This window comes from Miniopterus natalensis, chromosome 12, assembly GCF_054644295.1.
Source record: "Miniopterus natalensis isolate mMinNat1 chromosome 12, mMinNat1.hap1, whole genome shotgun sequence".
Taxonomy (NCBI): domain Eukaryota; kingdom Metazoa; phylum Chordata; class Mammalia; order Chiroptera; family Miniopteridae; genus Miniopterus; species Miniopterus natalensis.
Window position 1 is genome coordinate 65,758,978 of NC_142092.1, and position 23,390 is coordinate 65,782,367.

The following is a 23,390-nucleotide window of genomic DNA, read 5'->3' on the forward strand; positions in this document are numbered from 1 at the left end:
AGTGAATAAACAATCCATTTTGGAGAAAGCCCAGATATCGGATTTACTAGACAAAGATTTTAAAACTATCATTAAAGAGAAATTATTAAAAGGAACAAAAATAAAATTGTGTAGTTGAAAAGCATAACAAGTGGAAAATCAGTAGAGGGGTAAAAAATCAGATTTGAGTAGGCAGAATTAAGAAATAACACACTTGAGGATATTTCTTTTTTAAATAGCTCTTAAAACCTGTTCCTTTTTTTCCATTTTCTTCCACATTAGTTGAAGCCTTTCTGATCTTAGACAGCCTTCAAACTGTTTTATGTACACAGCCCCACTACATCCCTCATTTTGCCTTCTATACTCCTACCAAAATGATTTTGAAAAACCCAAATCTGATATTGATACTGTCCTTAAAAACCTCTAAGGGCACCCATGTATCTGTAGATTGAACTCCATTTTCCTTATTTTAGTATTCATGGACCTTCCCATTCTGACTCCAGCTTGCCATAGCACTTCTCAGACCAGTCCTATAGTCCACTCACACACCCTTAACCATATGTTCTAAGGTACAAAACTACATACTGTAAAAAGTTTAGCATGTTTGTAAACCAAAGTTAGTTTTCTGTGATTGGCTAAAATATTAAGCTATTTGGCACTGGTGAGCATTGAAATAGACTATACAAAATCTATTTAAAATATGGACTCCCAGAAAAAAAAAAGACTCCTGGATGAAAACTACGTATGTCATCACTAACTCAGTGGTCGACATTATATCACTATTGGTATTGTATCTAATGTAATGGAACATTAAGTATAACATATCACCTATATGTGTGCTAGCCCAGAATGTTTGACTTTAATTCATTGAGCCTTGAGGTATAACTGCAAGTCATATCTCAAGGAAATACAAAATCAAGAGGAACAAACTCAGTGACCTCTTGAGTAAGCAACTGTTTGGATCCAGAAGGTGGGAAAACTTGTGCTCAAAGTGGTCTAATTTCTTCAATAAGCCAATGTCTTTAAATTTTTTTCTTAAGTGCTAGATTAAAAAATACTTAGGGACATAACAACCAGATGCAGTGTGTGGTCCTGGATTTGATACTAACTTGGAAAAACAGCTGTTAAAAATGTATTGCAGGCGACAGAAAATTTGATTATAGTTAGGTATTAAATGAGAGGAAAATTTACTGAAATATTACTCATTTGGGAAAGCCAGCAGTAAAAATATTGTTATGGTTGATAGAAAATTTGAATATGATCTAGGAATTAGATGAGGAAATTTACTGAAATAATAACATATATGTTGTTCGTTGGATAAAGTAGATTTCTATACTCTGTGATCTCATTTTGAAAAAGTGTGACATCACACAAAGAAAGATATGTATTAAAGTATTAACATTGGGGGTGGGAATGCAATGTTTTTATTTTTTTATTTTAGCCTGTCTGTATTTTTAATTTTTCTCCAAGGCATACTATACTGATTCTGTAATAAAGTTTTGTTTTAAATTTATCTTAAGATTCACATATATATTGGGGTGTACATACATGTGAATCAAGAAATACATGAATGTATGGTCACCAAAATATTAAAAGTGGTTTAGACATGGTGTCAGGAATTCAGGGCATTACTTTCTTCCTACTACTGTATCTATTATTTGAATACTTTTAAATGGGTGTGTATTATTACATAAGTGTATAAGGAGAAAAGGAACAAAATATTTCCTGAGGGAGTTCAGCAAGTCTAATGTAATAGGCAAGTCATGAAGAGGACTCTAACAGAGCACAGCTTTTTCTCTGGTTGATTTGAGTTCAATGTCCACAAGAAGACATTGGGAATAAGTCATTCACCAGGAAAAGAGCATATGCTATTTGAATTAAAAAAGGAAAAGATTAAGGAAGAGGTTGTAGAATTATTTTATAAATTATCAAGACTTAAATAGCGCCTTTAATAATTATTTTCATTTCCAGCTACATTGTAAATTTATTCAGGACGGCTTTAAGCAAAAGGCATATTATTGGTGCTGTGTACCACTTTTGAATGATTTTAAAATCAAATCCCAGTGCATTTTCGAGTAACACTGAAACATCCTTGTTCATTTCTGTGCTACTCTGTGTCTCAAAAAATCTCAAGGCCTTGGACTGAGAAGTTTTACTTCTACACTGAATTCTGTAACTTAGTAAAACGAGAAAAATCAATCTCACGTTTGTAACAAAGCCAAATGAAATACCCGGCACCCATCACAATCTTTGACACATTTGTGCGCCCTCAATAAAGGCCAGGTGAGTTGAATAACACTGTTGTGCTGCTTTTGAAAACGCACTGAAGGTGAGAGGTGTGCAGAGGATTCCTTGGTCTATCACGGTAACCCTCTTAGGCTCAACAGGTGCTTCTCTCCATCTCCCCTCCATCCCTCCGTCCCCGTCCTGCTCTCAGTCTCCGCTGCAGTCGCGTCGCCACTACCTGTCCAAGCCCAACCACCGCCCGAGCTCAGCGTTGTCTCGCGGTGCAGACTCCGCGCAGGCGCAGACTCTTGAGGCGGGCCGCAAGCCCAGGTGGGGCTTCGAGGGGAGGAAGTACGCCCCCGCCGCCTGTTATTGGGCCAATGGGGCGGCGCGGCTCAGCCGCGGACCTATGAAGCGGGGCAGGAGGCGGGCGGGGAGCGGAAAAAGCCGCTCTCACGTGAGTAAGGGGGCGGGGAAGACGGGGGCAGGGCGGCTGGGGAGGCCCAGGCGACGGAGCCTGCGGGACGGCGAACGGCGGGCGGCGGAGGAGGAGACGGCGGGTCGGGTAGGGCCGCGTTTCCCCTCCTCCTCCCACCTTCCCTCTACCCAGCTAGGGGTATCTTCCAACGGCATCTGAGGGGAACGAAGCTGTGTTTTCACCCCGCGGGGCTGGGCCAGAGAGACTGCGCTCCGCTCCCTCGAAAAGCCCGGTTGTGAGGGGAGCTGTGATTGGGGGGAGGGGGAGTTGCGGCGGATGGGAGAGGGCGCATGCGCAGGTGGGAATGCTCCCGGAGCCCCTGCCCAAACCGGTTCCCCCTGTCTTGGGTGGGTGCCTGTGTTCAGACTCTTGCACTTGCGGCCGTCCCTCTGGGCTCCCAGCAAAGCCGGTTTGGCTTTTGACTTGAATGTTTTCGGCCAGGTCTATGTGGAAATCTGGCCGCTCGCTCCGCCTCAGTTTCTCCCATTGCCCACTGGGCCTGTATCTGATTTAGGCTGGCCTCGGGCTCGGCTAGCTTTCCTGGGCTGCGCCTAATTTGAAAGACTTCTTTTAGTGTGGATCTGACATCTCGTGTTGGCCTTACCATCTCATTTTGCACGCCTGCTGTTAAAGTGTCCTCGGCATACCATACTCGCCCCATCTTCTTTAAATATCTGCTCCCAGTACCTCCTTGCTATGTCTGGATTCTTAGCAACTTTCAGGGTTTTAGGTGTTGAGCCAGAGGATAATCAGACTTCCAAGAATTCGCTGTCCATTGCCTGGTAGTTCTTTGGTCCGCAACATTCAAACTATTAACATCTGCACCTGCTTTTACAGGCATCTCCATACTAGGAGTAGTCGGGGATTCTTTTAATTTATCTTGAAAGCAAAAGTGATTAAGATACTGTTGCCCACACAAGTACTCTGTTAGTTCAAAATCCTGTTCCAATATGAATGTGAGCTCTTTTAGCTTTTGTTATTTTTATCGATGGAAAAAACTGTCAGGGGCAGGTTTTGTAATTCATTTGATATTTTCATTCCAATAAACACCTGTATTCACATATGTGTAATTGGAGTAGTAAGTCCAGAGCGTGTGTGTGTGTTCAGCTGCTTTGTTTATTTAGGAAGTAAAAAACAATGGAGGGTGAATTGAACTGTGTCACATTAAACTGATGTTTGAACAGTAGTTGGGGGGAAAAAAAGCTTAGGTGCCAGGGAAGTGCACATTCAACTTTTTTTTTTTAAACAAAGGTCCTTTTGGCCTTAATTAAAGTATGTGGAGAGTGCTGTTTTATATATATTGAAGGCTTTTAAGTAGGGTTTACTAAAACTGCAAATGAATAGGGGAGAGAGTTCTTTGTGGTCTTTTTTTGTAGAACTCAGTTTGCATTAGTAAAGTTTAAATCCATGATTGATTTATTGGTAACATTTAAAATTCACGAGTAGCTTTAATAGAATTTATTAACTCAGATTTGTAATTGAACCGTTGCTATTTTTGGTGCACTTTTTGTTGTTTTAGTTTCATAACTCAGTTTACAGTTAACTTGTTGCCATTAAGGTATATGTTTTTCAGGATAATTAACCTATCAATTGTATATGCATTTTGGCATTTTTAGCATAGTGTTCTATGTAGTGGTACTGTAAAAGTGAAGGCACCTGCTTCCTATCTTTTCTACTGCATATTGAAAGAAGTGTGTTATGCACGTTATCTACATGAGGGGGACATGATTTTCCACAACTGTATTCAACTTTTCAGCCCTTATTCTTTAAAGAAGTCATTGTTTTTTCTTGAGTATATTTCCAGCTAGACTTTACAGCCCAGATTCTTTTAAAGAAGTCATTGTCTTTTATTGAGCATGTTTCCAGCTAAAATAAAGCCTGCTTTGAAGGTCTCATCATTTCACAGTAATTGTTTTAACAAGTGACCTTTGACTACAGGCTTCAGAAAATAATTCGTTTAAATTGGTGCTACTGTTGAGTGTGCTGAGGCTCTTATGTAGACTGCCCATAATATTATCTTTGTAGTTTTCAATGTGATCAGATATCATTAACCTTCTCAAGCACGTGGAATAAATGAGTATAAAACTTGTATTATCTTTCCTGGAGATAGAACTCAAGTATTAAAGAATTGCTAATTTAACCAATATATATAAAGTGGAGTTGGGCATGACATTTGGGTGTTTTGTATGTAACTGCCTTGTTTTATTGATTTTCCATAGTTAGATCCCAAAGAAAGAAAATCCAAGGCTAAAGATGTATGTCCATTGGTATATATGAAAAAACAGCAGTGTATCAATTTAACAGCTGTTTCTTTTTGCAATAGTTTTGTTACCTTGTTCTGCCCCTCCCACCCCTTAGTTTTCTGATGATCCTCAGAGATCGTTTTTCTTTGAAACTTGTAAGTCAAAACAATACTAGATAGACATTTAAACTTATATTGTAACCACTCTTGTTGACCCTAACAGCATGTTTCTCTTTGTGTGCAAAGACTGTCTGACCAAATATGGTAGTTTGCAAGTCATGAACACTTTAGTTTATAGAATTTAGCCTGGGAAGTTTTTTTTCCAAAGCAACGGCAATACACTGAGATAGTCAACAGTGAGAATTTCTTGAAGATTGTTCTTTCTATCATAGCAGAGTTCTATAAGGCCTAACCTTCCCCCCAATCCCCTTTTCTATGGATCATTAAATAGTAAAAATAAAACTTGTTTTTAAGTTCATGCATGACATTAAATGCTATATATTACCTTGGCTCTAAAACTGAGTCGTATCAATTGTACAGTTATGCTGCTGAATTTGGAAGTGTGCACCTCTCTAAGAGTTAATGCATGTTTATGTATCTCCAGTTAAGGTTGCATCAGCTTTTATGTTATGAATCACTACTCTCTGGGATCTGTTAATCTTTGTGGTAATAAGTTTTTCTCCATACCAAAATCTGACATTTCTTAAGGTACATTAGCAAGTTAGTTCTTGTAGTAACTTTAACAAAATGTTATTTCTTAAAGCTTAACAATAATTTGACTATTTTTAAAACTTCTTTTCCCTACTTCCCATTATTTATATATTTTGGTAATTATAACCATCAACCTGTGGTTATAATCTTATTTTCCATTTTCTGAGGGTGACCTTTGTATCAGGAAAAAATTGATATGCAGAATCTTTCATTGGGGATGTAGTGTAAATATCAAGAGTATTAAGAGACCCCATTCAAGGATAAATTGGATTAAATGTTGGGCATTTGTATAATACTATTGTAGGGAAGAGCCTGGAGTTTATCATTTTAATATTTTTACTGTAGAGGTAATAAATTGCCATATGCCCTTGAAGTATGCTGATAAATGGATTCTGGCACTGTAAGAGTAGGAACATGTCACATAAATCCCTTTGCTGTGATGCACAATTGTCTATGAATAGACCTCTGATATATCTGCAGAAAAGAAATGGTTATGTATTTATTGTACTTACCTGTTCAGTTCTCTGTTAATTGAAGAAAAATGTGATTTCTAAAATTGTTCCCTAGGAGAAAATCTTATTTTTGCTTTTGGTTGTGAGAAAAGATCTTTTCAGATAGGTTTAAAAACACCTGTGGAACTTAATTAAATATTTATTTTTAAAAATCTTACGCAGTGCTTATTGTGGTGCTGTTGATGAAGGTGCTCAGAAAATGTTTATTGATTGCCAACACTTGTCAAATGTCCCACCGTCCTTGTGTCACTGTGGACCAGGGTCGTCTTATATCAGAAAATGCATGAAATGTGTGTCTTCTCACAAACATTTGTGGTTTGCCTATACATTCCCATGAAAATCAGAGGTCATAGAAAGGAGAAACCAAATTTACAGCATTTATCGTAGGCTTTTGTTATCTATTGAACAATTTGCTTGCGTAACGTTAAATTCACATAGTTTAAGGAGAAATGAATACTATAAATGTTTCAGATCTGAGTGTAGACAGGTTGATAATTCTAAATGGAATAGATTCTTCACTGTGGATGAGAAGAAACATGACTAATTTCCTAAAAGGAAGAAAAGTTTTTGGGTGTTCCTGCATTTCTTAAAAATATTCATAATTTTATATTTATAAAACACTAAAGTGAATTATATTATGCTTTAGAAATCTGATCCAGAACAAGTAAAGACAAGGCTGTCTTTTTTTAAAAAAATCTGTACTAGCAAGGTCAGAAATATAACCTGACCTTGTGAATTAGTAGTACGTTAATATTAAGCTGACTTTTTCTGTGTTCCCAGAGATAGGTTTCTGTTGTGGAAATGGCATCCAAATAATATAAATATTTAGTTTCAGATATACTGTGTTGAAGTGAAGCATACCTAGAGTTCTGGAAAAATTAAAGTGGTGTTTCCTGAAATATCCACAGGAACATAGGGAAACCACTTATATGGGTTATATTTTTCAGGTGTTAACAGTATTGCACTTAATCAGTAGTGTTAAATGAGTTTTAGGTGCATTTCATCCCTTTCTCTTACGTCTCATATCTTTCATTAGAGGTATCAAGATATAGAGGGGAGAGTGTGAACTTTGGAATAAAAAAGATAGATATCCCAAGTCTGGCACTTACTGAGTATATAACTAACGGTAACCTACTTAATGACTCTTCACTTGTAAAAATGGAACTAATTGTTTACATCAAGGATTAGGACTGGAAAGCACCTGGCATACCCCCTCCCCCAGCCCCTTTTCCTGGATACTCTCATTCACAAAAGAATAGAAGGGGTTCAGTCCCCTCATTTTACATATGAGAAACTGAAGCTATGATATTATCCATTTCGTGCCAAAAAGGACTGAGAAGTTCAACTCCCAGTTGGTGTGTTTTTTAAAAAAATATACGAGACTGTTAACTTTGAAAAGTTTAATGAAGCTTCATTACTCATGAGAAAGTACGAAATAACTCTGAAAACATTGGCTGGCTACTTTAGGCACTTTGTACTGATTCTGTGAGTTTTATTCTAAAGAACCTATTAAGTTACAACCAGTCTTTTAATACTTTTATTGACCAATGAATGGATAAAGAAAATGTATATACATACATTGGAATGTTATTCAGTCTTAAAAAGAAAGGAAATTCTTACACATGCTGTAGCATAAATGAACTTTGAAGTGATATAAGCCAGTCACAAAAAGACAGAAATATTGGTATGATTCTGTTACTTAAATGAGGCCCCTGGAGCAGTCAAATTCTTAGAGATAGAAAGTAGAATGTTGGTTGTCTGGAGGAATGGGAGTTGTTATTTAGTGGTTGTTTCAGGTGACAAAGATGAAAATGTTATAGCGATGGATGGTGGGGATGGTTGCACAACAGTGTGAACGTAGTTAATGCCACAGAACTGTACATTTAAATATGGCTAAAAGGGTAAAGATTATGTTAAGTATATTTAACCACAATTTTAGAAGATTAAAACTTTAAAAATCTTTAAAAAATTAAAACTCAAAAACGCCTTTTTCCTATATTCCATCTGGAATTGAACTAAAAGAGTAACTTCATAGTTTAAGGAAATAAATTGTCACAGGCATTATTGGTTAAAATTTGCCTGACTTTTAGATAAACTGGTTTATCTTGCCTTTAAGTGCTGTAGGCCCAAGGTGAATAAGTTTTGTTTTCTTTTGTTTTTGCTTTTTTAAGCTAAGCTGAAATTATTCAGAAAGCTTACATTATTAATATGGTTCTCTTACCTCACTAAATTCAAAGAAACTGCATTCAGATTCAGAGTCAGACTTAAATGAAGAGACACATCTATTGTTTAGCAGTTAGTATAGTGTTAGAAAGGATTTTATTTTATGAAGAAAGGATGATTTTCTGTTTTGTTAGATTTGCCCCACCCTTCCCAGGGATAGGCTGTGAGAAATTCATCTGAAAACGAAAGCATGGAAACAAACTTCAAAGCCAGGAAAAAAAGAAAAAGGCTGAGATTAATATGGTGCGATTTTTAAAAATACTGTATCTTCTTTGCACTCTGCTTGATTAATTTTAAAGGGCTACAAACCCACAGGAATTGGCCTGCTACAGTATCTTTGAAATTTGATTACTTTGCTATTTCCTATCTTTTTCTGAGCAGAAAGTAATCTTATCAGATCTGTGTTTTAGGAGCATACAACTGGGAGCAGCATAAGAGGATGGATTGGAATGGGGGATAATGGAGCGAGGAACAGCCTAGAGGAGAGATGCATTTCAGAAATGGACAGTGGTACCTGGGTACCTGGGTTTGGACCAGGTTCCATAATTTTCTCTCTGAACTTAAGCAAGTTATTGAACCAGTCCAGTTCCCCTTTGTCTGTTGTACGAAGTTAATACCTATCTGGCAAGGTCAGTGTAAGGATTAGTATTAATGCATGTAAAGCTTCTTAGTACCATGTTGGTTGTAAAATTGGAACTCTTTAGATTTAGCAAGGTGATTTAAGATTCCCTTAAGATTCCCTAAAGCTGCACTCATTTGCTCACTCGTTGAACAGCAAAAATGATAGGCATTGGGAGAGAAGTGATAAGAGAGTATTTTGGTCCAAAGGGAATCCAAGGTATGGTTTGTGGCTCAGTGCTGTTTAACTTGTTTTGGCTGTGACAGTTGGCAACCTGCCAAAGTCAGGCGCACTCAAGGGTGGTTCTTTTTGAGTCTCTTCATTGCAGTCTTTCATATTCGCATCCCAACCACGTGCACGGTAGTGCTGTATAGCACAGTTGTCATTCGTCCTCGCATTACTTAGACCCTGCCGGTTACACCCTGGTGAAGAATTACTCACGCATTCAGATCTGAGTGCTGACAGTAGGCAGGATAGGATATGAAGAGAGTATGAATAAACTCGGAGATCCCTGTCCACAAGGAGCTCAGAGGGACTGTGTGCTCGCTGTATTCCCAGCATTTACCCTGCGGTTTATACTTAGCAGTTTCTGGAATGATTAACCAATGCAGTGCAGTAGAAGAAAGATATAAAATTTTACTGTGTGATAAATGCTGCAATTCTGTGGTAGAATTTAAAGGCAAACGAAAATCCTTAGTACCCCTAGAGGGAAATAAGGAATGTTGCAGAGGAAAATGGGGAGGTCGAATGTTTGGTTATATCACCAGATAGCTGGGGCGGGGAAGGACTAACTGAGAAAGTGAAGACACATTCCTCGCTTAGCAAACAGCACGAGCAAAGGCTTGAAACATAAACATGCGTGACCAATTTAGTGAGTTGTCTGGTATGGTTTCATAGGGCGAGTTAAGACTAGAATGATAGATTGGCTCCAGAGATTTTGAAGAACAAATGATATAAGAAGTTTGAATTTTTTTCTGTTTTGAGTCAGGAGCAATCAGAGGTTTTGAGGAAGGGGTGGGATATATGATCCAATAGGGATCTTAGAAATTAACTAACTATGGGGCCCTGATAACCAATTACTAGAGTCTACAGAAGGAGACTTACGTTGTAGTGAAGTTGAAAGAGAATGAAGTACTCACAAGTCAGTAACATGACTGATAGTGAAGAAGGAATAGATTTGGGGGATATGTTCTGAAACTAAAACCCACTTGAATTTCAGTGGAGAATGAGAAAAGGAGTCAAGGAGTTTTTGACATTTCTGTCTTGGATCAGCAGTTGTTAACCAGGATAGGAAACCTGTGAGGAAGAACTTGCCTTTGTGATGAATGGGGGTCTGCTTTGCACTTGTGGAATTGATTTTGAGATGGCCATGAAACACATGTAGCAGAGCCCTCTGTTATATCAGACATGCACTGTACTGTAGTATAAGCACTTGTTTACTTGTGTTTTTTCTCTACCCCTGTAAGCCTGTCAGAGGTAAAGAGAAGCTGTGAACATGTGAGCTAGTGAAGGTAGCAGGGGTTGGGGGGGGTGGGATGTGGAAAAAGAAGAGGAACGGGGTGGAATGTCATGAATGGGCAGAAGAAAAGGAACCTAAATGACAGCTGAGAAAAGATGGTCAGGTAGAAAATGGAGGCAAAAACAAGAGTTTTAGAATAAGAAAATGGTCAGCATTTTCATTTATTTCAGCTGGTAGAAGTAAGATGAGAATGAAAAAGAATTCTCTAGGTTTTGAAATTGTGTTGTTGACTTTTAGAAGGAGAGGTTCATGAGGGTGAGAGGTGGGGATGGGCAGGTTTTTGAGAGGACTGCTCAGTGCTAGTGGGGAATCCTTTTGAAGTGGTAGAGCTGGAGGCAGTTAATACTACTCCTTCGGAAGAGTTTCAGGAAAACCAAGGGAATAAAGATGAACCAGAGCCCTGGATTAGCACAGTTTGTCTCAAGCATGTCACATTCAGTTAAAAGTACCACTCACACCTCTTTTATCAAGTTAAGTAGGTCACTTAGTGGGAGGTGCTTTTTGCCTCTACTAATTTCACATTAGCAAATCCATGCCACTGCCAATTCACTTTATGTTACTGCTCTGATGGTAGTTACTAACTAGAAACAGTACAAATATTCAGTAGTACTTTGTAAAAAAAAAAAAAATTCACAAATTTTTAAAAAGTAAATATTGATTATCCAGGAATTGATTGCTTTCAAAGGAGTGTAAGAAGAACCTTTATCTTCTGGGTCTGGAGTGTTTTAGGGGACATTGAAAATGAAATTGAATCTTCATTTACAAGATCGAGGTGCATATTTGGTATCATTTTTGCTGAAGTGCATAGTTGGGTGTGAAATTGTCACTTACGGCACAGAGCAGTGAATTTGGGAAAAGTTTATATAAAGAGTTTTGATATCATAAGACTCATTTTCAACCAGAAAATCCCTCTAGTGATCTCTTATGTGTCAGTAAGGATAAAAGTAACAAGAGGATGAAGTAATGAAAAGTATAACGTAATTGAACTTTTAGGTTTGATGCAGGAGGCTGCATAATTAAACAAAACTCCCTATCCTTTTAAGTGAATTGATTTATTAAAGGAGATAGAGAGAAGGAAACATTTCTGAATTTGCACTCTCTAGCCCCCTTGGTAAATGGGCGTGTTATAAGGGTCTAGGCTCATCACTTGTATAAAAGAAGGAAACAAACTGTACCTACCAAGTACCAGGTGTTCGTGTGTACATTACCTTATTTAAAATGGGATAAAATGCCCAACTGGGCATGGCTCAGAGGTTAAGCATTGACCTAGGATCCAAGAGATCACGGTTCAGTTCCGGTCAGGGCACATGCCGGGGTTGTGAGCTTGATCCTCAGTAGGGGGTGTGCAGGAGGCAGCCGATCAATGACTCTCTCATCGTTGATGTTTCTATCTATCTCTTCTCCCTTCCTCTCTCTGAAATCAATAAAGATATATTTTTTTAAAAATAAAACAAAATGGGATAAAAATCCTTACTCAGTCTACTTACAGAATTGTTGGGATGATAAAATGAGATGTGTATACATCTTAGTAATCTGTGAAGTTTTATAAAGAGATACATTTTTATTCATTTTACGTATACCTTTATATTTATTTAGATATAAACAAATTAGAATATGGAATTAGGAAAGCTGTATATTTTTGCCCTAATATTTGTTTCTAAATTTAATTACCTAAAGCAGTTGATACTTGTTAATTCTTTTAAAATTGGAAGTTAGTTTTTGAAAAGCTGTAAGTATTTTGTGCTTATAATTTTCTGTGTGCATCGATAAATGATATATGTATATATTCCTTGGTAATTTTTATAGTGGCTTTATGAGCTAGATAATACATCATTTTCACTTATGGAAACTGAAGCTCAGTGTGACCAGACTCACACCATTAGTACGTAGTAGAACCGGTATTCTAACTTGAGTTTTTCTGACTTAGTTGTGTGCTTTACCATCACAGATATGTCGTCTTTTTTCTCCTTCTCAATCCTCACTTGAGGACATGCTTCTTTTGATTTGATAGACAGAAACATTGATTAGTTGCCTCCCACACGCACCCCACCAGGGATCGAACCTGCAACCCATATATGTGTCCTGACCAGGAATTGAACCCACAACCTTTTGGTACATGGGACGATGCTCCAACCAACTGAGCCACCTCGCAAGGGCACAAATATGACTTCTTATTGTCAGTCAATAAAAGATGGTCTTTTTCATTGGGTGACCCTTGCTTTTGCTTTTTCATCTCTATTTGCCATTTATCCTATTTCTTTAGCAAATATTTGAGCACCTACTATGTGCCAGACATTGTTATAGGTGTTAGGGACACAGCAATTAATGAAACACAAAAGTCCTTGCCCCCATGGAACTTAGGTTTTAGTTTGCATGATACTTAAAAACAGATGATTAAAATGTAAAGTGTGTCAAAAGGTGGTAGGTAATATGGAAAGAGGTAGGAAGAGGGATGGCAGTGTTTGGGAAGGAAGCTTGTACTTTGTCCATGAGAAATTAGACTTGAAGCCTGATGAAGAATTAGAGTAGGAGCATCTTGTGGTAACTGATACAGTAGGGATTAAAATAAAATTAGCCCTATGGTCTCAAGACAGAGATTGTGAATACTCTAGAAATTTTCCAGAAGTACACCAAGTTCTGAGGTCACCTTTTCATTATAGGGGCCAAGCAAGGGGTGCTTATCCAGAGCCCTTGGAGCTCCTGGACTCCTTCTTCGCTTCTGCCCATGGTGGACAGAGAAGGAAAGTCTTACTGTATAACTTGTCCTGTGCTGCTTAGTGTTTTGATAAGCCTCATTTCCACTTCAGTTACTTTCAGGTCCCAAAACAAACAATAAAATATCTTATAAAGTCTATTTCCTGGCCACCTCCTCAAAGAAAATAGGTTGAACTTTGAGCCTTCCATATCTTCTCAGTTCCATACTGTAAATACCCAAGTATATTATTTTTGAGTCTAGAGTATTATAAAAAGTTGTCAGTGTCTCTGAGATCATCACTTTAGAGGACTTTCCCAGGCCCTCTGCTATCATACTATTAGTAACATTTTTTACAATGGATAAAAAAGACTGATTAAGCATGAAAACTTTACCTAAAGTACAAGTTTTAAAAAAGATAAAGACCTTTACCCAATACTCAGTGTTTGGGACAGGGCCCAAATTTGTGGCATTGGAAAGGCATCATAATCTAATGGAAAGATCATAATCTCTGGAAATCAGATAACTGGGTTCAGATTTTGGCTTTGCCTCTAACCAGTTACATTACAACCATTATCTTGAGTAAGTCACACCATCTCTTTAAGCCTCAATTTCCTCACCTGTGAAATAGATATGTGATTATTAAATTAAGAGACATTCTCTGGCAAATTATAATACAGCATAGTAGGTACTATAAAATATGTAAAATGCTATGGGAACAGAAATAGGGCAAGTAATTCATTTGGCTCGGGTGAAAATGGGCAGGCTACTAGGACAGGGAGGGTTAGATCATGAATGAGGAGTTGGAGTTGGTGGAGCACAGAAGCAAGGAAAGCACTTTAGGAGGAGGATAACTTGAGTGCAGATACGTGGAGATATTAAAGTACAGATGCTTCTCAGCTTAGGATGGGTTATGTCTTGAGAAACCTATCATAATTTAAAGTACCATAATTCAAAAGTGCATTTAATACACCTAACCTATCGAACATTATAGCTTAGCCCAGCTTACCTTAAATGTGCTCAGAACACTTACATTAGCCTACAATTGGGCAAAATTATCTAACATAGAGACTGTTTTATTATAAAGTGTTGAATATCTCCTATAATTTATTGTGTGTATCACTTTTGCACCACCATAAAGTTGTACCCATCATAACTCAGGGACTGTCTGCATACATCCTTAACAAAGACACGTAGCCTCTAATATACTTCTTAACTCTTTGTGTAAGCCCCTCTCCCAAACTGTTCCCTAAATCAGTAGCTATTAATCTGTGCAGTTTGCCTCTGTTCTGGACTAAGCTATACACTCCTTTTAGGCAAGAATCTCTTTTTTACTGTATTCTGTTCTTTATACTCTGGACACTCAGTAAGTATTCATTGAATGGATGAAGCAAAACTACATTAAAAAAAAAGTTTTATTTTGGAGCATCCTGAATTCCACACGGTGCATTTAGATTTAGTCCTATGAAATGTAGAGCCGTGATTGCCTTTAAGCAAGGGAATTAATTTAAATAGAAAGTAGTAAGGAGTTCAGGATGAGAGCCTTAGTTATACCTAGTTAAATTACCTTTTCTTGGGGTTTCCATTTCCATATTTGTTTAATATTATTTATGAATTCTATGTTTTCTTTCAACTATAATATTCAGGGATTGTGTGATTCATGCTGCTAAGTGGTTATCTAGGTGTGAGCCTTCAAAGGGAAAATAGTGCTTTGCATATGGTGTATGTTTAATAAATATATGTTCAATTAAAAATCGGAGAATAAATCAGGATTTCTTAATTGGAGAGATTAAACAGACTCTTAAGAACCTTTACTTCTTAGAGGTACAAGGTGAGCATAGAGCTAGAGCTACTCTTGCTAATTGGTTAAAGCTCTCTGACTATAACAGTGTATTTGTTTTGTTGCTGTTTTGGCAACCAGATGGGAACATTGCCACAAAATATGCAGAACCAGGTTTTTAAATGGTAGATGAGTTTGAGTTTTACTCCAGGAGTCAGTAAAAATTGAATGGCTTTTCATGAGTCACACATTTTATACTTCTTGCTGGGAATTTTTGGCTTGAAACACTTTTATTGATAATGTTCTTATTGAGTTGAGTTCTAAGAAACTGTGAGAAGGGAAGATTGAGTTTTTAATGGACTTCTGATTTCTTGCTGTGTAGGGTATTTCCCAGTTGTAGAATTTATGATTGCCCTGCCTTGAGTTTATTTCTCTTGGGTATTAATGTGAAATTTTCTTTCTTAAAAACATATTAGTGTTTAAATTTAAGTATCAATAATGTTAGACAAACTTTAGTGATTGGCTTGAGTGCTTTCAATATCATTTATGTGTATAGCTTTACAAATTAAAGGATAGAAAACAGAAGTTTAATACTTTTATAATTTTAAAGACCAAAAATAGAGTTACAACATATGCCAAATAACTTACTGTAGACAGAGTTGTTCTCAAGGGAATATGTTTTATTTATTTGAAATCTGGAATATCTTGGCTCTGAATAGCATCAAATTCCCTTATTATCTGGAATAGAAAACCTAAACTCTAAGTAGTGAAAGTCTTGGGAAAATATTTTAGAAGTGTTTTTTAAAAAGTTTTTCCATATATATTTTGTAAGAATTAGAACATAAATTAATATCTAGCAGACATTCTATATGAGTATCTTTATGGTTTTTGTTTTTCAGGCATTTTAAAAATACTTAATCATTCATGAGTTGAGCTTCATTCTTGAGTCATGGATGACAAGGCTTCTGTTGGAAAAATCAGTGTCTCCTCAGACTCAGTGTCCACTCTTAATAGCGAAGATTTTGTGTTGGTTTCGAGGCAAGGAGATGAGACACCATCTACAAATAATGGAAGTGATGACGAGAAAACAGGACTCAAGGTAAAGCTCCATAACCTGCATTTCTTTTTGCTTAGCCTTGCTAAGTCCATTGTAAAACGTGGCCTTAATGGGAAGGTATATGGAGTGCAAGTGAGAACGTGGAATTAATATCCTTTTTTAATGCTAAAAAGTTTTATTACAATTGGTGATAGTGACAAATTTATATTTGATTAAGAATTTTTAATTTGATTGCTTCTAAACTTCTATTACCCCTGTCAAAATTAGTGGTCATAGTATAAACATTTGTCATTTTAGTGATCTTTTCACTTTACCATTGAATTAGAGGTGATCATTTTGATTTATGTAGTGTAAGGGCAGTGGCAGGTCAGCAGTGCTATTTATAAAAAGGACTTTTAGGATTATTGAAATGGAACTTGAAATTCCTGGCTTTTGGCCACTTCTGTTTGTTTATATTTTCTCAGCCAAACAACTATTACTTCTTTTCCCATACTCTGTTATTGTTTTGCTTTTTACGGATATAAATAAAAACAGTTTATCTGTTATATCACTTAAAATGTAAGTAGCTTTAAAGACATTTCTATTCTCTTTACAAGTCTTTATTGAGTACCAACTGTGTGCCAAGTACTCTTCTAAATACTCGGGATACAGTGGAGAATAAGACAGGTAAAGCCCTGTGTCCTCCTAGAGCTTTTATTATTAAGGGGGAAACAGACTCTAAGCAAATAAGAGAATGAATATAAATAAATTTAGGTGCTGTGAAGAAAATCAAAGTGGGATACATGGATAAAGGGTGAAGGGGCAGGTACTGTTAGAGAATGTCTTGAAATGACACGTGAGCAGAGACCTGAATGAAATGAGGAAGAAGATCATGGAGAAATCTGGGAAAAGAACTTTCCACAGGTAACAGAAAACAGAAGGACCCTGAGGAGGTTCCTCCTTATTAGGACAGAAAGAGAAGAGAGTGAGTAAAGTAAATAAAAAGTAGTAAAGGACAAGATCCAGTGATAGGTAGGGGCTGGGTTATGTAGAACTTTTTAGAACTTAGTAGGAATTTGGACTTTGTTACAGATGTGAAGGGAATTTTTGGAGAGTTTTGAATGGAGCATGATCTAGTTTACATTTTAAAAAAGCTCACTGGCCAAGACACTTCCAGCATGACAGCATTGGGAGCTCTGTGGACCTGCCTCCCAGCAAAACTGGTGACAATTAAAAAGCTGCCATTGAAAGTCTGTGGAAATGTTCTTAAGGACATAGCAAATGAAGAAACATTTATTCAAAGAAATTTACTAAAATTTGGTAAAGAATCTGTGTTATTTGAACCAAGACCAGTTTCTTCCCTCCTCTATCCCAGCTAAACAAGATGGTAACTCTATTCCAAATGGCTGCAGTCAAGAAGACAGGGTTCCCTCTCCCCCTCTAGTTCACAGTCGGAGGGCTATCTTACAGGGAAGAGCAGGACAATAGCATTCCTCACCCTGCCTCCAGCTAGTTTTTGCTGGCCAAGTGTGACTCAGTGGCCGGGGCTTCCTTTTTTCCTCCAGCCCCTACCCTCAGCACGGAGGCTATGCTTTGGACATAGTGCTGCTGAGTATACCAGGAGCCCGATTCCGCTTGCCTTGACTCTGGTGTGTAAGGTAGTGGTTCCATTACTACCAGAGGCAAGCCAAAAGGACTTGAGACTACTATGCCACCTCCCACACCCACCAAGTGCTCAGCATCACTCAGAGAGAAGCATGCCATTGTCTATACTTTCAGCCTTACAGCTATGGCTCAGAGGTTTTGCCTGTAGTGAGAAGGGGACCATAAAACAGCTCCTAATCTCTTCTGAAAGAAACTGAGAGTGTGGAGAAGTCAGGTCTAAGGGTACTCTCAAAAACAGTAGAGATTGTAGTGAAAGGTAATTGGGAGGAGATTTTTAGATTGATTAGACATATAGGTCTGACTGTAGGATTGCTGGGAAAAAACTGCCTAGAATCAGAACAAAACTCACTGACTTCTGGAGCTCTCCCTTCAAAGTAGTCTCAGTTTGTTTTATTCCCTGGAGCAGTTTGTGCCTTGTTGAAAACTATAGAGCAGTTATCCACAATTACTGGAGTTTAGCATCTAGGTGTGGTCAGAGGAGGAGACACAGCACCTGGCCAAAACTGCTCTCATCCCAGGGGGACTGTAGGCAAATCCTAATATGAGCCCCCAGAGGAGCAACATCAGAGGCTTAACACTATGGGAATTAGAGGACTAGAATTTACTAAAATAAGCCAGCCAGTCACTAAACAAATAAGCGAGCATAGAAAATACCAAGAGTGGGGAGACCAGAACTGAGAATTGGTACAATATATTACCTGAACTATCTAGTTCCCAACAACAACAACAAATGTGAGAAATGAAAAGAAACAAAATACAATCCATACATCATAAAAAAGGCAACATATACTGCTTGTGAGAAAGACATGTTGGATTTAATATGCAACTCTTCAAAGTAGCCATTATTAATATCAATGAACTAAAATAAATCATGCTTAAAGAAATAAAGGAAAGTAGATTACAGTATCAAATTAAATAGAGAATATCATTAAGGAGATAGAAATTACATAAAAAGAACCAAATGGTTCTTTCCATTCAATTCTGAATGGAAAAGCACAGAAACTGAAATGAAAAATTCACTAGAGAGGTCCAACAGATGTCAACTGGCCAAAGAGTTAACAGGAGATGATGTCATCAAAATAGCAGTGCAGGAGTTTTCTACCACTCTGCCCTCAAAGAACACTGACTTAGACAATCACAGACGAGAGTACCTTTGTGGAAGTCCAGGAGTCCAGCAGAGAAGTTCCAGCACAGTATTGGAGTAAAAAAACATCTTAGATTGGACTAATTGAAGACTATCAAAGGCATTGGTTCACTTTACCTTTGTTACCCCTATCCCAAGGCGTCACAACTCAATGTCAAGACTTACGCAGCTTGTGACTTCTCCCATGGGGAAAAGTGAGTGTGTGTTTGAGTATTTGGCTTCCCCAGCTGTGTGAGATATTCCCAGAGAAGCCCTTTATTTTTCTCATCCCATCTAGAATACTGAGTTTTGAAATGCATGACCTGGGGATTGGGAATGGAACATATCCTGGATCCCAGTAACTACTTTGGAGACTCCATCATGGAGCCCACCCATGAACCACTGGGGATGCCTTCCTGTTGATCCCCCTAACTGGCCCATGAGTACCTCCAAGCTCTGTGCCCCTCACCAAACACACGTCAACCCCAAAGCTGCCCCCTCTGCGTGCCCCCTCTGCATGCCCCTGAGGGCAAGAATGGTGAGTGAACCTTTGCAGATGGGTAGTGAGCATACCCAGGAAGTCAGTCTGGTTCTGCAGGATTGAGAGAAACTACATACTTGGGCACTCATAACTACGTTAGGGAAAGCAAATGCAATAGAGAGCAGTCTCCACTGACAAAGTGCCTAAAGTGTAAAGTAGCTTTGTGTAACTGGCAAGTCAAACGGGGCCTCTGTTGGTATTGTTGCAGTGAAGGGAAACGGGCTATAAAGTGAGAAGTAGAAAATTAAGACCAGGAAATGACTCTCCTGGATATTGTCTTTGGAACACTTTGTCCTTTGGTTCCATAAATGCAGTTTTGCTCACAAGGACCAGTTCTATCGTATAAGTTATTACCTTTATTTGATATTTTTAGAAAGGACAGATGTTATTCCAGTAATGCTTCTTTTGTACATGAATAGTAGATGTGTTCTTAGTTTTCTCTGGATCATGGAAAGTGGAAGAAATACTTTTTTAAAAAAGTTACTTGCGCCCAGCCAGCATGGCTCAGTGGTTGAGTGTCAGCCTATGAACCAGGAGGTCATGGTTTGATTCCCGGTCAGGGCACATGCCTGGGTTGCAGGCTCGATCCCCAGAAGGGGTGTACAGGAGGCAGCTGATTAATGACTCATCATTGATGTTTCTATCCCTCTTTCTCTTCCTTTCCCTTACTCTCTCTGAAATTAAAAAAAAAAAATTTTTTCAAAAAGTTACTTTTCTGAACCTCAGCTTTAGTAGATAGATCAGTTTATTTAGAAATAGCTGAAAGTGGGAGATACTAATTGGATGCCTACTGGATGCCTACTAATTGACAGGTACTGTGAAGAAATGAGATAATCCCTGTAAAAATCACAGTGCCTAAAATAAATAACTGCCCAATAATCGTATAATTGTATAATTGAGCCCCCATGACAATCCTGTGAGATAAATAAGAACATTGTCATTTTAGAGATGGGACAGTTGTGGCTCTCATAGGTTAATTTGTTTGCAACCAACAGAGTTAGTGTCAGAGCCATGTCCCAAATTTATGTCTGTCTTACTGTGGAGCTCAGATAGGGCTACTAAGGACAGGTGCATAGGCTATACTCTGTGCAACCCCAGGAGGGTGCTGTTCCCATAGTCCATGATGTGAATGGTGCCCCCTGGAGTTGTGCCACAAGCTAGCTTTAGTCGCCAGTATTTTTTCTACCACCTGCTTTGTAAACAATTATGCATAAATCATTCACCATGCAGTCTCTGTCCTTGTAAACATTTATGTCTGTGTTTACAGTAGCTGCTAAATTGGCTACTTCATACATGTGTGTTTTCCCCTCAAGACTGTTTCCTAAAGAACTCTCCCTTCCTCTTCATGTAGATAACATGAAGAGGAACACAAATCTAAATGTGACTTTATTTGTATTATTCATACATGTTTGCTCTCTTATTTTTATATTGTTCTAAATAAGCTCAAAGTCTTTGTTGGACTTCAGAGCTTACTGTTTGTGAATTGCAGCTTGCTATTTGGTCCTGTATTTTATATTGTAAATGTTAAACCTTAATGACATTCCCAGAATAATAGGAAATGATGGTATTTGTTTTTAAAACAAAACTAAAATAAATTGTTCAGATTAGATTTTATTTTCTGTAACTAAACCAAAATCTGTATCCAAATTGGATAAAATCTTCCTATTTTGGCTTCTATTTTTTGCATGTATAAAATTCAGTTCGGTAAACATGTATTGCGGGTGTATTCCTTTGGGAATATAAAGATAATTTGAGAAACAGTCTCTGCTATCTAATAATGCCCAGTCTGGTTTCAGGGACTCACTAAACACTCTCTAAAACAAGTAGTAATAAATATGTATGCTAATGTTATAGTAGCACTCCTTAAGGAGGGAGCAGGTAAAACCAGAGAAGGTAACAGAATTTAAGCTTGGTCAGTCCTACAGAAAACAGAGGGCAAGAGGGTGGCTTTCCAGGAAAGTGAAGAGTCTATACAAAGTCTAGATGCTTGAAAGTTTATGGTGTGTCCTGAGAAAGATGAGGAGTTTGATATTACTGATAAAGAGACGGAAAGGTAGATTGGGCAGAGTTGTGAAAAACTCATGGAATATAGATAGGGATTTGGGCTTTATCTTACAGGCATTGAGGAAACATGGAAAATAAGGCAATACTAGATCAGAATTTGAAATTGCAATTATAACGTGAATGGCACTATGAAAGATAGGGCACAGCAGAGAGAAAGAAGGCATGGAAACTACTACCTTTGCAGTAGGCTTGTGTACAGTGAAAGACACTGTCATGTGGTGTTGTGCAGAGAGATAGAAGGAAAAAGTGCATAGTTGAGTAAGGATCAATGGGATGTATGAGTAGTGTGGGAATGAAAGGAGTCGAAGATGATTGTGATCCTTCATTTGGCCACTGAGTGGATTGTAGTGCAATTCATTGATTTGTTTAAAAAAATGATGCAGGAGGACAATCAAATAGTGAGTTAAGTTTTGATGCAGTAAGTTTGGAGTATCTAGCTGAAGGGGTCTGTCCAGTAGACAGTTGAGGAAGGGGTTGTAGGAATAGATTAGTGATTATTTATGTATCGTGAGGAGGTGAGATGGCATAGGAGGGCCTATATAATGAGGTTATTGCCAAAAACAGAATCCTGGAAGAACACCTTTTGAGTGGCAGATAGAAAAAAGGAACAGTTGTATTCTTGAATTGCATCGTTAGTAGAAACCACATTTTTTTCTTTTTTTCTTCTATGTTGTAGAGCTGTTTTAGATTGATGGCAAAATTGAGAGGAAGGTACAGAGATTTCCCATATAATTCCTGTCCCCACATATGCATAGCCTCCCACACTATCAATATAGTCTTTATTTTTTAATTTTGAGAGTACATTTATTAAAGCTGGGGACAGTGAAACAAGGAACGGCCTAGGATAGAAGAAGCAATAGGAAGGAGACTAGGCCGGGCTGCTTTGGTTCACTGAGAAGCCAGAGAAAAGGGAGCCTTGGAGACAGGTTCAGAAGGTTAGCCCTGGATGAGCTGCTGCCATTACAGTTCTTGTGGGGCCCCTTAGAGTTTAGGAGATGCACACCTGTGGGGTAGAAGAAGGGGAAGGATGCTCCTGGGAGGGAGAGCGCACTCAATATATTTTATTTTAAGTCAGGTTTATTGAGGTAAAATTTACACACAGTAAAATGCAACCCTTTTAGGTGTATAGTTCTGTGACCTTGAATGAATGTAAACTCTCTTGTCACCACCACCATCACAGTCAAAATGCAGAATATTTTCATCACTCCAAAAAGTCCCTTTGTGCCTCTTTTTAGTCTCTCCTCTTTCCTCCTTCCCAGCCCTGGCAGCCAATGATCAAATTTCTGTCCTTGTAGTTTTGCCTTTTCTAGAATGCCATATAAATGGAATTATACAATATATAGTCTTTTGTGTATGGCTTATTTTACTTAGAATGCCTTTGAGATTCATCCTTGTTATTGTGTGTATTAGTAATTTATTACTTTTTATTGTTGAGATGTATTCCGTTGTATAGATGCCATATATCTATACAGTGGGATACATTGTGTAGGTATATGGCCATTTGTTCATCCATTCACCCAATCGATAAATGTTTACTTTGTATTCAGGTTTTTGCAATTATGATTAGTGCTGCTATAAACATTTGCACACAGGCCTTTGTATAGACACGTTTTTAGTTTTCTTCAGTCAATACCTAGGAGTGAGTCATATGGTAAATATATATTTAACTTTCTAAAGTTTTACAAAAACTGCAAAAGTGTCTGTACCATTTTGCCTTCCCACCAGCAGTACATGAGAGTTTTTCAGTTGCTCCAATCCTTGCCAGCCCGTAGTATTGTCAGGATTGTTTTGTTTTTAATTTTAGCCATTCTTATAAGTATATAGAGGCATACTATTGTAGTTTCAGTTTTTTAAATGGCCAATGATATTGAATTTCTTTCATGTGCTTATTTGCCATTCCTGTATCTTTGGTGAAATGGCCATTTTTAAAAACTGGGTTGCTTGTTTTCTTCTTGAGTTATGAGAGTTCACTATAGATTC

At 37.8% G+C, this 23,390-nt stretch overlaps 1 protein-coding gene across 1 annotated transcript in view; it reads left to right on the top strand.

Annotated features, from left to right (window-relative positions):
* Positions 1 to 2,733: 2,733 nt before the first annotated feature.
* RABGAP1 (RAB GTPase activating protein 1) overlaps positions 2,734 to 23,390 on the top strand; it is a 118,299-nt gene continuing 97,642 nt past the window's right edge. The window contains exons 1-2 of the mRNA XM_016210947.2: positions 2,734 to 2,770; positions 15,881 to 16,080. Of these exons, the coding sequence (XP_016066433.1) occupies positions 15,931 to 16,080 (150 nt within the window). The 5' untranslated portion in view covers positions 2,734 to 2,770; positions 15,881 to 15,930. The remainder of the gene's footprint in view (positions 2,771 to 15,880; positions 16,081 to 23,390) is intronic.